This window comes from Phalaenopsis equestris, unplaced genomic scaffold (assembly GCF_001263595.1).
Source record: "Phalaenopsis equestris unplaced genomic scaffold, ASM126359v1 Scaffold000341, whole genome shotgun sequence".
In the NCBI taxonomy this organism is placed as follows: domain Eukaryota; kingdom Viridiplantae; phylum Streptophyta; class Magnoliopsida; order Asparagales; family Orchidaceae; genus Phalaenopsis; species Phalaenopsis equestris.
Genome location: NW_018164783.1, coordinates 121,965 through 136,898, shown reverse-complemented (window position 1 = coordinate 136,898; position 14,934 = coordinate 121,965). Strand labels below are relative to the sequence as shown.

The following is a 14,934-nucleotide window of genomic DNA, read 5'->3' as shown; positions in this document are numbered from 1 at the left end:
AAACATTGCCTGAAAAACTCGAGAAAAAAAAAAACTCCCCGCCACAAAAAAACTCGAAAAAAAAAATCGACAAATGACTCACGACGTAAAACTTGAGAAAAATCGACAAATGATAATTCGAAGAAAATTATCAAAATCTCGGGAAAATCCCGAAAAAAGGACCACGAGTGCTTTACCCAAAAATTCCAATAAAACATACGAAAAATTCGAAAAAAGGGGACCACAAGCACTCGGGTCAAACCTGTAAATCAAACCTGTACAGTGTATACTAGCTCGCTTAGAGGAGCAGCAGACCTCTCAGATATACAGGTTTGATTTACATTACAACATTATCGTGGCACCTTCGGGTTTGATATTTGTTTTAAAGGGTACATGTAATCATTAGGTTTTCCTACACTAAGGCAGTGTGTAACAAAACAATAAAGCATACAATATAACAAGAAAAGAACAGTAAAATGTGCGACATAGAAGAGAAAGAACAATACATTATGCTATGAAGTAAAATGTTGTAATGTAAATCAAACATGTATATCTGAGAGGTCTGCTGCTCCTCTAAGCGAGCTAGTATACACTGTACAGGTTTGATTTACAGGTTTGACCCGGGTGCTTGTGGTCCCCTTTTTTCGAATTTTTCGTATGTTTTATTGGAATTTTTGGGTAAAGCACTCGTGGTCCTTTTTTCGGGATTTTTCCGAGATTTTGATAATTTTCTTGGAATTATCATTTGTCGCAAGCACTCGGGTCAGGGCTAGGCTCAGATATTATATATTTGTACTCGATCGACGTCGAAGGCTACTATCGGTCACCCGGATGTATAGAGTCTGCCACTCAATTAGAAGTGTGTCCTACTAAACCTAACTTAGGAGGGTACTCCTTAGCCCAGTATCGGTAATTAACACATGGACAACCAAGTTGTAACATATTTAAAATTTATATTTTAGCATGCATATGGATTTCAGGCAAACAAAAAGGAAGTTGTATCAATTTTGTAGTGAAAATATTTTTTAAGAATATTGTATTTGTTCTTATCATGTTCTGTTCTTATCAGTTTTAAAAAGTATAGTTGTCCACGAGTCGATCACGTCGTCGAACATATGACCGCCAACAACCTAAGAAGGTACGGGTCCCCCACTAGTCTTGTGTCGGTGAATGATACTATCATCCTACAGTTTATCAGGTCCCAGGATTGGGTCCTGATATTGTAGGATAGAATATCATTATGCTCTACCACCGACATGCCTTTGTCATCATCGCCCTAAGCCCCAAAACAAAACCGACCTACTTGCGACCTTGCTTGATGGTTTCGTATATAGCAAAAAGCTATATATGGGCAATTATATGTCAGACATAAGCAGTGAAAATCGAACCAATAAGCAAGAAGAAAAAGAATAAAAATGGGGATGAGAGAGATAAGGAATCGATCCACCCAAAAGATCGAAAAGACGAAGGGTGAATCAACCCTCATAACTTGTAACGAAAAGATCTGAAAAGGAGAGCCCAAGGTCCTTGAATCAATCCAAAAAGGATATAATTTTTTCAAATTTTATAAATAGATCAATCCAAGAAAGGTATCCCTTCCAAATCTTGTTTCGAAAATGTCAAAACGGGCCCGAATTAATGTGATAATTGTATAAACAACTCCACCACTGCCTACATATTCACACACCTAAGCCTAAATTCGAATGTGGCATTTATGTTATCCAAAATTTAATGTCAAGCCTCCAAACTCTTCCCAAACGACAATTTTATGAGTTTTCAAATCCTTTCATGAATCCAATTTATATCAACTTTATGCTTTCGCAAAATGAAGTTTTAAGAGCCTTTCAAATTTCACAAATCGAATAAAGGAATGTAATCCACCAACGACCACGTTCAAAATTCCCAAAATATTGAAAAACAATAAAGCCATCTAATTCCAACTCCAACCAAAAGCTTTACATGTTATATAAGCACAAAATCATTCAAACAAAACCATATAAGTGCTCACGGCCAGGGGCAACAAAGAAGGGCAGCCACCAACCCAACTTATCACATAGAGAAATCACAAAGTGAGGCTCACGGCCAAGGCAACAAGAAGAAGACCACAAGGGCAGCTACTACAAGGTAAGGCTCACGGCCAAGGCAGCAAGGCCAAGGCAGCAAGAAGAGAAGAAGACCACCACCAACTATTGCTCACAGGTAAGGACAGCAAAAGGACAGCACAACCCCCAAAACAAGCTCACGGACAGGGACAGCAAAGGCATTAGCCAACATCACCGCTTTAAGCTCGCGGTTAGGGACAAGAAAGAGAACAAACCAACCCCGAAAAAAAAACAAGCTCACGGCCAGGGACAGCAAAGACAACAGCCAACACCGCCACCCTCCAATTTGTCATATAAAGAAATCACAAGATAAGGCTCACATTTATGGGACAGTAAAGGAAAGCCACCACAGATATTGTCATTGTACTTCTTTGGTATACATAAGAGAGTGAATGAACAAACTCCCATAAACTATCTAGATTGAAGCCATTTTATTGAGCAAGACATGATAGCAAATTGATTCATTTATATCAAACATTTCCATATATAAGTAGATATTGAAATCATAATTTTTTGGATGACAAACTTGATTCTTAATGACAATCCTAGGAGGTACGCTATTTGGAGGAACTCCAACCCAGCCGAGCCCAACAAAAGAGGCAAACAGAGTGACAACTTAAGCAAGCTGAACCCAACAAAAAAGACAAAACAGGGAGCCGTAAAAGGTAAACTGAACCCAGCAAGAAGGGCAAGACAGGAACCATAACAAGCACACCCGAGCCCAGCAAGAAAGACAACAGAAATAGGATTCCGGCCAAGATCACATCCAACAAATGGAATAAAATGAAACACAATTTCAATTCAAATAAACTCATAAAAAGGGACCAACGACAGATAAACCTCCGAGCCGAACTGAACCCAGATTTCAGACCAAATCGAGTCCAAATACATGGGAAAAAATCAGAGAAGAATTTACAACAAAAATCCATCTCCAAAAAGCTAAAAGTGAACCCACCAAAAGGGCCAAAACAGATAAAATATTTCCAGCAAGGATCCAACTCCAAAGAGCTAAAACCGAACCCAACAAATGGGTCAAAACAGATAAAAATATTTCCAGCAAGGATCCAACTCCAAAGAGCTAAAACCAAACCCAACAAATGGGTCAAAACAGATAAAAATATTTCCCTTGGAGACTTATATTTCAAAGTATTGTATCCAACATATGTTTCGAATAAAAACAAATAACAAGAAACATATAAGTATGCATGAATCCCTAAAGCCAACATGTCTCAGCATTAAAATGAATTCCAACATGTAATTGAACAAGAATATCAATAATAAAAAGCTTCAACATTTCATTTTTACCATGTATTCCATAGAGCAATAACTAAAGCTTTCCAAAATTTTATCCATCATACATCTTGAGCAGAGAAAGAGAAGGAAAGCATATCATGCTTTATCCTACTAATTTCAGGAATTATTCATGATTGAAACTTAACCATATAAAACACAAGTTAGTTCATCGTTGAAATAATCAAGCTATGCTAAGGCAATTCCAAGTGATGCAGATTAGAGAGATTACTCACATCACTAGGCAAGAAGTAATTAGAGCAAGATTGGCTAAATACCCATCCATAGATTATGAACCATAAATAACAAAGATTGCTTAGAGACCAAAGCATTCAAGTGAAATTTACAGTAAGGTTCGAATATCAAAGATGTTTGAAAAATTTAATAGCCTTAGACATCTCTTCTTTTTCTTTAGTCAAGAAAACCATTAAGCCCAAATCAAGGACAACCGGGTAAGGAAACGAGCCATAAAAATGAGTAATCCTCAGGAGTATCAAACAAACAAGCCAGGATATTGCAAACCTGCTAGAGTGTCGCACAACCAAGCAAGAATATTGGTCGGTCAAGCAAGAAAACAAGCAAACCAGCAAGAATATGATACCTCGGTAGCCAAATATGTAATCACACGGGATTATCGAGCCACCAAACAAGAATACTGAGAAGCCAGACAAGAATACCGAGCAAACAAGTAGCACCAGTAAACCAAAAATCCGGTAGCACCTCCCCAAGCCAAAAAAAAAAATTTCAACAACCAAAAATCTTCCTTTAGATAGGATTTTATAGGCAAAGGGTAGAAGTGCAGCCACCTACCAGCCTCACTGGTGGTCAAATCAGGTAAAGGGAGAGGAGAAATGCATTTAGGGCAACAGAAATACAATCTCAAGAAAAAGAAGGGTCGGACACGAGGCACACACCAACTGGCGAGCAGCTCGGTCGTGCGGAGCTCGAGGAGGCGAGCCGCATGCCCGAATGGCAGAGGAAAGCCGCGTGTGGGGGAAGGGGAGGGCGCGCCTGGGCGCGAAGGAGACTCGGGAGCTAGGGCTTTGATCGAGCCGCGAGATTGAGTGGGGAGGGAGGTTAGCATGGTTTAGGTGAAATAAAGTTTAGGATTAAAATTAATATTATAATCAGTAATATAAATATATAAAATGTTTAATATTTCCCAAAAATAAAATTTGATTCGTACCTTTTTTTTCGTGTGTCCAATCATAGCAAAATGAATGTCCTTTTTAAGGTAATTCTGACGTTCCGAACACGTTGGTGTGGTTCGTTTTGTCATCGAATATCGTTTTGACAAATTCATCGATTTGCGTGCAATTTTCTCGTGTGTGAAATTATAGCAATATGAGTGTCTTTCCTAGCTAAAATTGATGTCCCGGACACATTGACACAATACATTTTGTCATTGGAGGTCGTCCGGAGAAGTTCGCATTTTCACCCATCCTTTAAGCTCAATTTTAGTCCGATCTTGTGCAACTTGGTGAATTTTGTGTATTTTATGTGTGTGTGATGATAAAGTCCTGAAGAGCTTTTTCCTAGGGCTTGGGATCCTGTTGAGAACTTCTCCTCGAGTCTCCATGTGATAGTACTTAACCACTCGACCATACGACGATGGTTTTGAGATCATCAATACGGGACATCACAAGAGAAATAGAAAGTGACTGGAATTTCTAAGGGGATGGATTCCAATACTAGTTTTCTAAGATAGTCAATAGGAATCCCTAGAGCTAGATCCTATGATCATAAGGAAAAGAGTAATGACCTCAAAATGAGGTCAACAACATGTCTCATTCATTCATACTCGAAACCACTTGGGTATTTCTAATAAAGAAGAAATGTAAAACAACCCAAATCTGCCATGACATGATTCAAACTCAATTGTAATGTAAAATTCAAATCCTCAAAACTGATAGTGCAAAGAAATATTTTAACTGTATTCTTGATTCATACATTTCAAAAAATAGAATCATTCATGTAAATTCATGTATTAATACTCCACAGCAAAATGGGATAGCTGAGAGAAAACATACATTTTTTTGAGGTATCCTGCTATGTTTTCTCATCAAAAACGGGGAGAACTAGTCCTTACTGCAACATACCTTAACAACGAATGCCTAGTCGGGTAATCAACTTCAAAACGCCACTTCATGTCTTCATGGATACCTATACCCCAATCAGTAGTTTATCTTCTAATATACCACTTAAAAATTTTTTATAATATCTTTTGTTCACATCCATTCCCCAAACCGCACAAAATTTGACTCTAAATTCATCCAAGTGTGTTTTCCTTTGGTTTGCCTCCAAATAAAAATGCTATAAGCGTTACTCACATGTTACCAGAAAATACTATAACTCCATGAATGTCATATTTTTTTTAAAATCAACCCTACTAAGCCAAATCTAATGCTCAGGGGAAAAATGCAAACGAGCATCAATTTTAGAATGCACTTAATTACACCTACATTGCCTCACAATTTACCCCTATTCCACCTAGGCCCTTCGATCTTTCAAGCACCATTGCAAGAAAATTACTTATCTGAGAATGCCCAGCCAACACAACCTAAAGTTCATAATAAAGAACTCGTGTATACACAAGGAGAAAGAAAAACCTTAAGAAGGGAAAACAACTTGCAAAGACAAAGCTGCTCAAAATTTGAGTCCATGCTCATTTGAAAATATGGGTGAGGAGGAATCTAGAACCCATGGGTTATCTTCTTCCTTTTCTGGTGTTGATGACAAAAGAAGTGCTAAATATTCAATTCAAGAGTATGTAGCTTATGGGAAATTATCCTCGCACTATGAAGCTTTTGTATCTAACATTCATAGAGTGCACATTTCTAAATCCATTTATGAAGCTCTTAAAATTTTAGAATGGAGGAAGTTGTTGGAGAGTAGATTTAAGCATGAAAGCATAATGACAAACTTTTACTAAGATTCCTCGGGATAAGAAGCCAGTTGGATGCAAATGAGAATTTAACATCAAGTACAAAGCTAATAGTAGTATTGAGATATTCAAAGCGAGATTGGTTGCAAAAAGGTTTCACTCAAGCCTATGATATTAACTATAAACATACCTTTGCACAAGTTACCAAAAAGTACATTATCAAAGTTCTCTCCATAGCAAGAAGTTGAGATGGCATCAACTTGACATAAAAATGCCTTCTTGAATGGTGATCTTGAAGAAGTATAAATGGAGATACCACCAGGACTTGAGAATGATTCTAACAAACATCTTGTATGCAAACTCAAAAAGCCACTCTATGGTCTTAAGCAGTCACAAAGAGTATTATTTAAAAGGTTTGCTAAAACTATGATATCTAATGGATACTATTAATGTTAAATTGATCATACATTGTTCATCAAATAAAATTTGGGAGGTAAGATTGTTCCATTTATGGTATACGTGGATGATATGATTCCTATCGGTGATGATAAAAAGAAAATTTTAAAAATCAAGTAAGTTTTTGCCACTGAGTTTGAAATTAAGAGCTTAGGAATCACGACATGTTTCCTATGTATGGGTGTAGCAAGACCCAAGAAAGGCATTGTTATATCACAGAGAAAATACATCCTAGATTTGTTAAAGGAGACATGGATGATTAGATGCAAATCTGTTGATATTTCAACGAATCCAACAAGAAGTCTAATATTAGAGAATAAAGTATAGATGCAAATGAAGGAATATATCAAAGATTGGTAGGAAAACTCATCTAACCATCACATATTAGGTAATATATTGCATACCCCGTCAGTATTGTGAGCCAACATATGAATAACCCAACCGGATATCATTTGGAGATGGCGTATAGGATCCTAAAGTTTCTCAAGAAGATTGTCGGTGATTATTGCTTCAGAGAACCATAAATAGAGAGGTAAAAGTCTACACTGATGCAAGCTGGGCCATGAAGCTCACTGGCAGGAAATCAACCACAAGTTATTGCTCCTATGTATGGGAAATTTGGTCATATAGAGAAGTAAAAACAAGTTATCTTTAAAAGCAGTGCAGAAGCAGAGTATATGACAGTTGCCTTAGAAATTTGTGAAAGGAATTGGATTCATAAATTTTTTAGGGAATTAGGGAGTACCTCTGATAAGCCTATATAAATATTTTGTAACACCCATGTAGCTATTAGTATTACCAAGAACCCTATGCATCATAAAAATAATAAATATAAAGAATTGGCGAGCACTTTTTCTCTGAAAAAGGTCAATTGTAGAATTATATAGCTAAACTACATGTCGACACACCAACTTGTTGATGTCTTCACCAAAGCTCTTCCGTTAAGTAACTTCTCAGAGTTTAATACCAAGTTTGGTCTCTACAATATGTACAACCCAACTTGAAGGGGGTGTGCAAATATAGAAGGATCGGTCTCCCTATTAATTGGAGACAATTTGGGAAACTCCTTGATTAGTTTTATTCTCTATCTATTTATGTTTATTTCAAAATTATTTCCTTTCCATGTTTAGGTTAGATATATTTGGTAAGATTGTAAATTAAGAGGGGTAGGTTTACAAATATATGTAACCTTAAAGTTGAAAATTGAATAAAAAGAATTTTAAGAATTCCTTCTCATGTTTTTTATATAGCTAAACTACATGCCGACACACTAACAACTTATCGATGTCTTTACCAAAGCTCTTGCGTTAAGTATCTTCTGAGAGTTTAATACCAAACTTGTTCTCTACAAAATCTACAACCCAACTTGAAGGGGGTGTGGAAATACAGAAGGATCGGTCTCCCTATTACTTGGAGACAAGTTGGGAAACTCCTTGATTAGTTTTATTCTCTACCTATTTATGTTTATTTCAAAATTATTTCCTTTACATGTTTAGGCTAGTTACATTTGGTAAGATTGTAAATTAGGAGAGGCGGGTTTACCTATATATGTAACCTTAAAGTTGAAAATTCAATAACAAATTCTGAGAATTCACTCACGTTTTTCTTCAGTAACGATCTTTCAAAGCCCTATTTATCATACATATCTCATCTTTGAAGGTATTATATTACCTGATTCATAAGTCCTAATTGACATTAACTGGATTTAGTTTTTCGAAACTATTTTTTATCCTTTTATAAATATTATTTCTTATATTACATATATTAAAAAGTGTCAATATATATTAGGAAGGAATTTATTTCCTTTTCTCATAATATATTTCACTAATTGTGTTTCCATTATTAAATATTTCTTTTTTCCTGCTTTCTTATATTTGGAGGAATTCTTATTTTGTTTCTTTTAAGTATTATATATATGTAGCAAGGTGTAATGCATAGTTCAGGATGAGAAATAAAATTCTTTTCAATAATTCTAAATGATATTAGAGTCTTAACCTTAAAATCCTCCATCGTCATCAATTCCGATTGCAGTCGCTGCTCATCTTTCAGCTCAAAGCCAGCTATGGCCTCTTTGCATTTGTACCAAGATGCTCTCTACATCTCGACTATGTCTCCAATAATGTTTCGATCCTCGTCATCTTTAGCAACATCTCCATTCTCTATCTTTGACGTTGTCTTCAACGACTTCATTTCCAACGACGTCTCCATCTTTATCTCTTTTGTACACACGAGTCGCGGTACCTGACAAAGATCTCTGGAGTTGTTGTCGACACACGACTTTTATTGTGTCTGGCCCTTCTGCTCGACATCGCGGTTTCATCTCCTCATGAACGAGGTAAGATGTAATGAATAAATGATGACATCATTTTCAAGTATAAGCATTATTACACTCTAATTTTAATTAGTTGTGATTGCTAAAGGGTTGGGTATTTATCCATACACTTCTATTTTCCTTCTAAAATATCTAGGATCTACATTTTATTATTTGATTATCATTGATATTAAAGTTGAACTCTTTAATGCAATAAGTAGGTGGTTAGATGTAGGATAACTTTTGAAAGGTAAGTTGTAGATTAAAGAGGTTAGTTATAAGGTTTAATTATTTCAACTAATTTATTTAGGTCAGAAATTAGTAATTGGTCATGTCTTTCAATTTGATTGAAACTATTACTTACTCTTATTACTGACAACTTTTTATTCTAATAACACATTAGCTTTCACTTGTGAAATTTGAAATGCCATGAACTCCTATATTATAAAATTTATATCTTACAAGTAACTTTGCATGTACCTTTGATGCATATAATTAATTTATTATAGCAAAATTATATTCTATTCATATAAAATTGATAGTGTTGTACTAAGATATTACTACTATATTATTGATTTTTTAATAAATTCTCCATGGAAGTTTTAATGTTTCACCATATGTTTGAAGTAATGTTCACCATGCTATGTGTAATGACACCTTTGGACCTTAAAGAACAACACACCAAACATTAGTAAGCCTCATTCATCCAAATCAATAATAATATCATCCACTAGAGAAACATAGGTAAGACTTTGGTACCCTTGAGCTAACAGAATATATAGCTCTTCGTTAATTTTTATTTTAATAAAAGAAATCTAAAGCAAGGTGAAATCTCATAGCAGCCAAGATTAAAATTATGTAATTTCAAATGCAAATACAAATTGAAGCATTTTAAAAGATATGACACCTAGGCATTTTTTTCTCTTAAGAACAATAAAAAACTAAGAATAAAGTGATGCCCAAATTTGGGCACTCCTAGCATATATGTTGGCCCAACAGTTGTCCATGAAATCACCATCACAATTATACTAATTCATATTATTTAGGGCCAATTCATTGATCCTTCCTGGCATTGGTTTAATCGTTGCATTTGGTGTAAATTTTAATCTATACAAATCTTTATGCGCAACATTTAGTTCTAGTTTAGCAAATCTAATTGTTGCTATTCTTTTGAAATATACAAATTTTATCAAATTTTATTTGTGCTCAAAGTATCTTACAAAAGTGGCATCCATCTCCTTCATGACCTCTCTTTCACGAGAAACTTGGAGATCAACTTGTTCATATCTTATAGACTAAAAGTAACATAATTTGTACCAAACAATGTAGGACAACACAATATTACCAAACAAAACTATGAATATGCTTTTCATATTAAATCTATTTGCCTGCCTTTGGGATGCAAGGTGTGCTCTTTAGTCCAAAGGCCCAAACACCTTTCCATTAAATAGCAAAAATAATTGACAATAAACTCTAAAAATAAAAAAAATAGCAATGTTGTGGTATATATAATATAATTATTCTAAAAAGAAATTTGAAAGTAAAAAATCTCACAATAACATCTCACCTTTCTCACCAGAGCCTACAATACATAGACATTGAAACGATAATGATACGAGAATATTTTAAAGTCTATTTCAGAAATTTCTTCCACATTCAACTAGTTGGAATTGTCTAATAATCATTATGACACGTGCTTATATCTTGGAACCACTGTATCCTCTTCTAAAATATAAGAAGTACTGGAGACCCAACCATCCCTTGAATCTATGGCTAGATCTCATTTTCAAGAGTTCAACATTTAACATTTTCCCACATGATTGCTTCTCCACGATCTCACCAGTGGTTGGCTGCCTTCCAATCATTAAGTACTAAATTAAGCTTCTATTTTTACACAGAAATTTTACAATAAGAAAAAACAAAATATGAACTGAGATAAAGACTAAATACAATAATTCTTCAAAAATATAAGACATGAAAACATACTGGGCACAACTAAAGTATATACAAAAGAAAAAATATCACTTCCTTTACAATTATAATTAGATGGTATTATAAAAATTTCACCATAATTAGCTCCCTCTTTCTATTGAGGTTAAGGCATCTAGCTCACATCATCAGAATGACAGTTCCTAGAATCCTTCATTTTGAATTAAGACCATATCCCGCATATGCATGTATGGTTAGGCTCCATAGGAGGGATCTCATCGTACTACTCCCTATCAAAATTGTACTTTTCTCCTCCTAGAAATAATTCCTCATTCTACTCGATATAAAATTTTGATAGCATTTCCTTAAAATAAATAATCAAAACTAGCCATTCTCCTTAAGATAATTAAAAGTAGTAACACGCATATTTCAAAACAAATTAAAAAATGTTAATCATATTAATTGAATGCATCAAAATTTTAGAATGACTAGTTCAAACTCCATGATAATATATATTTTTATCGTAAAGTGCAGTCCTTAAATTATTACAGGGGCAGCTGATGATATCTATCATGTATTGGAAGGTTTTGATTGGCAACATCTGCAAAATAAAGCTTTCAAAATGACTTCTATATAGCATATGATTATCCTTATTGTATATTCCACAAATTAATGAATGGCTAAATAAAAAATAAAAATAAAATATCCATAAATAATCCTTATGTTGTATATATAATTTATGTGAAATATTGAGTTTCAAGATTATGCAAAGTGGTAGAAACGAAAAAGAGGTGATGGGGGTAGAATAGTAACTTTACTTCTAGAAGAAGAAAAGCCCATATCATATTCTCATGTCTCACTCACTTTACACACACACACAGATAAGCATGGTAATATATGAAAATTTCAAGAATCATTAATTTCCACGGCACTTAAAATTTACCACTCATTTGATGGATAACTGAGAAGAATAGTCCTTCAGTTTGGCATTCCACAGAAACTTTCATGCCTACTAGTTGCTCCACAAGAGTATGAAATGCGCAAGGGCTACAACTTCCATCAGCTGTAGTTCCAGGAATGTTATAGACGGGATCAAAGAAACAAATGATATAGAAAATTAAAAAGAAGGATAACAGAAAATGTATGTGGAATTCACAACAGTAAGTATACCATAATTTGTCTTGGCTCTTCTGCAACAGTCTGGCTGAAAAGATACATTCATACGCTTATGATGAAGCAAACAGAATGGCAAAATAAACTTCCAAAAAGCAGGCAGCGTCTAAAATAAGAAGAATGCAATCAACTGAATCTAAAAGTTTTCAGCTTACCACCAATCTATTCTCATTATCAATTTCATGGAGAATGACAGCAGCATTTTCACTTTGAACTGGCTTCACTCCTGATGGTGTATCTGGAGAGTTGTTCATGGGTAAGCGTCCATTTGTGTGCTCTAACCTGATGCTAGCATTTCCACAGAGAGAACCCGAAGGTGTACTTCCTACATTATCATTCTTCTGTGCTAATTTCTCTTTAAGTGTCCCAACTTCAATGGAGAGTGATTTTGCTGATAAAACAGCAAAATAAGTTATGTTCTAAAAAAAATATCAAATGAAGATAAACTAGCCTTGCAATTATATTGCAATCAAATAACTTCTATATTCTACCCAAAAAATAGTCTTTTAACGAAAGATCATAACAAATATTAATATATGCCACAAGTAATTATTTCAAAAACCACTGAATCCAGTACAAGCATAAGTTAATAACACAGAAAAATTATGCATCAAAGAAGCATCATAATCTTTGCAAGATAAATCTTGACATTTCCAGAAACACACATCACCAGTTATAATTGATAGTGAAAGTGGTCTATACAAACTGCATACAGTATGAAGCTAGCACAAATCAAATTGCATGACAATTTTCTTCAAAGCACTTCCAATGATTAGTAAAACTGAATTATTTAATGATTCAAAACAACTAAATGTAGCAATATTTAGCAAGTTCTAAGGATGAAGATGACTAATTTAGAATGAACCCTACGAATCGCGGGAGTTAAAAGGTAAGTAACAGGAATATGAACATGACATCCAGTGAACAAAATTGGTACAAACTTTTCTGTCTCTCTTGAAGCAGAAGCTTCTGGCTCTCTTGGTATTGCTCCAGCAAGGACACTCTGCAAACAGCCAATATGTAAATTAGAATTTCCGCTCTCTAACTTGATCTCTAAGATAGCATAAAGCTTCCAGAGGATTTATTCACAATTACATCTATACTGATACTTACATCATCTCACGCAGATTGTCATTTTCATTTTTCAAATCTTCTATGAGATGATCACTGGCTGCAAGATATTTAGCTATATCAGTCACTAAAAATCAAAATGAATCTCCAACGTGACAAAAAAAAAGCCTAACATAAGATGACCCAAAAAAAAAAAGGAAAAAGTTTAGAATAAAAATTGAACTGAGCAGCTTTTACGTTAACCATCAAACAACTTGCAAAAAAAAGACCGTGATCTGGCTTCCTTCCCGGTAAAGGCAAAAGCCAAGAACATGGAGAACTCAACTCTAGAAAACCTCAATACCTGACTGATATTGCAATGTCTCAGAGATTATTTTTTTATTACTCTCTTCAATTTCAGAGAACCTCCTCTTCTGCCAATCATGAACCAACATAGTGTAAACAAATTTAAAACACGAAAAAGGTCATACACCGCCAAATAAATACTGCATTAAATTACAGATGCAGGGGAAATACCTTGAGATTGATATATTTTTCGTATAGCTGGGAACTGAAGCGCTCCATTTACTTCAAATAGCAGTAATCAAAACAGGGGTTGTCCGAAAAAGAATGCCCTCGATCTCGAAAGGACCTGTCTGGAAACGGGTTTAGAGCAGGATTTAACCTAAATCTGGCCAGACGGTCATTTTGGACAAAATAAAGCCTCGGATTTGAAAAATCCGAATTTCAAGGATTTCGGCCTTAAGTCCCGTGAATCAGTAGATTTTGTAAATCCGGGACGGACGCTTTGAGCGAAAGAGAAGACCTGAATTTACCTTCCTCAATGGTTTCGTGTAGGCGAGGAGCAGAAGGAGGAAAATGGAAGTTTCGGTTCTCTGTAAGCCTCGATCCCTTCGTCGAGTTCTCAGTTAGCTCCAATGGCGACTGTATCCCGAGGGTTCGGTGACCAAGGAGATGGTTTTGTACGAAACAGAGAGGAGGGAAATGCGAGTTATTTAAGTTCAGAGGAGGGAAATGCGAGTTATTTAAGTTCATTTTATTAATTTAATTGATTAATAATTAGTGATGAATTAAAATATTATGAGATTAATTATAATTAAATAAATTTATATTTATCAGTTAATTACTAATTAATAAAAATAAATATGAATTTTTTACTCGTTCAATAAAATTATAAGTAATTTTAATTAATATAATTAATAATGAATTAATTATTTTTTATAAGTTAAACTTCTATTTAATAATTAATTTAATTAAAATTTTATTAATAATTAAATAGATTAATAAATATATAATTATTAATTATTATAATTTGAAATAAAAGTGTGAATTGAATTTAAGAAGCTAACAGATTTTGACTATTATGAAATGTTTTAAGAAATCAAATTTAAATGGTTTATTAAATCCTAGTGTGATTTGTTATTAAAGTCTAACAATCGAAGTGGATTTTTAAATCCTGGCAGAGATCGCCAAATAGTTTCACAAGATTTACGAAATACGTTGTCAAATAGTTTTCGGGATTTAAACCTTTCAGAATTTACAAAATATGGATTCTAGATTTATAGGATTTACTAAATCCTACTAACTTAAATCTCATTCATTGGCATACAACAATGAATTGGGAAATCTATCTAGATTACCAAAAGCAACTTACCAAAAAAATTGTGAGAGGAGAAAAAGAAACTATGTTGTGGGAGAAAATAATTTGAATCGCCGAACTGAATTTTGAATGCGATCAA

At 34.4% G+C, this 14,934-nt stretch overlaps 1 protein-coding gene across 3 annotated transcripts in view; it reads right to left on the bottom strand.

The window, feature by feature from the left end:
* The window catches only part of LOC110025905, a 19,721-nt gene extending 5,544 nt beyond the window's left edge, over nucleotides 1-14,177 (bottom strand). The window contains exons 1-8 of one of the 3 annotated variants that reach the window (XM_020726599.1): nucleotides 14,011-14,177; nucleotides 13,712-13,865; nucleotides 13,539-13,608; nucleotides 13,238-13,295; nucleotides 13,066-13,127; nucleotides 12,280-12,515; nucleotides 12,122-12,155; nucleotides 11,895-12,014 (exon numbers count right to left, since the gene is read on the bottom strand). In XM_020726599.1, the coding sequence (XP_020582258.1) occupies nucleotides 11,895-12,014; nucleotides 12,122-12,155; nucleotides 12,280-12,515; nucleotides 13,066-13,127; nucleotides 13,238-13,295; nucleotides 13,539-13,608; nucleotides 13,712-13,759 (628 nt within the window). In that variant the 5' untranslated portion in view covers nucleotides 13,760-13,865; nucleotides 14,011-14,177. The remainder of the gene's footprint in view (nucleotides 1-11,894; nucleotides 12,015-12,121; nucleotides 12,156-12,279; nucleotides 12,516-13,065; nucleotides 13,128-13,237; nucleotides 13,296-13,538; nucleotides 13,609-13,711; nucleotides 13,866-14,010) is intronic. The other 2 variants (XM_020726596.1, XM_020726598.1) reach the window with 2 other exon arrangements.
* Nucleotides 14,178-14,934: the final 757 nt, after the last annotated feature.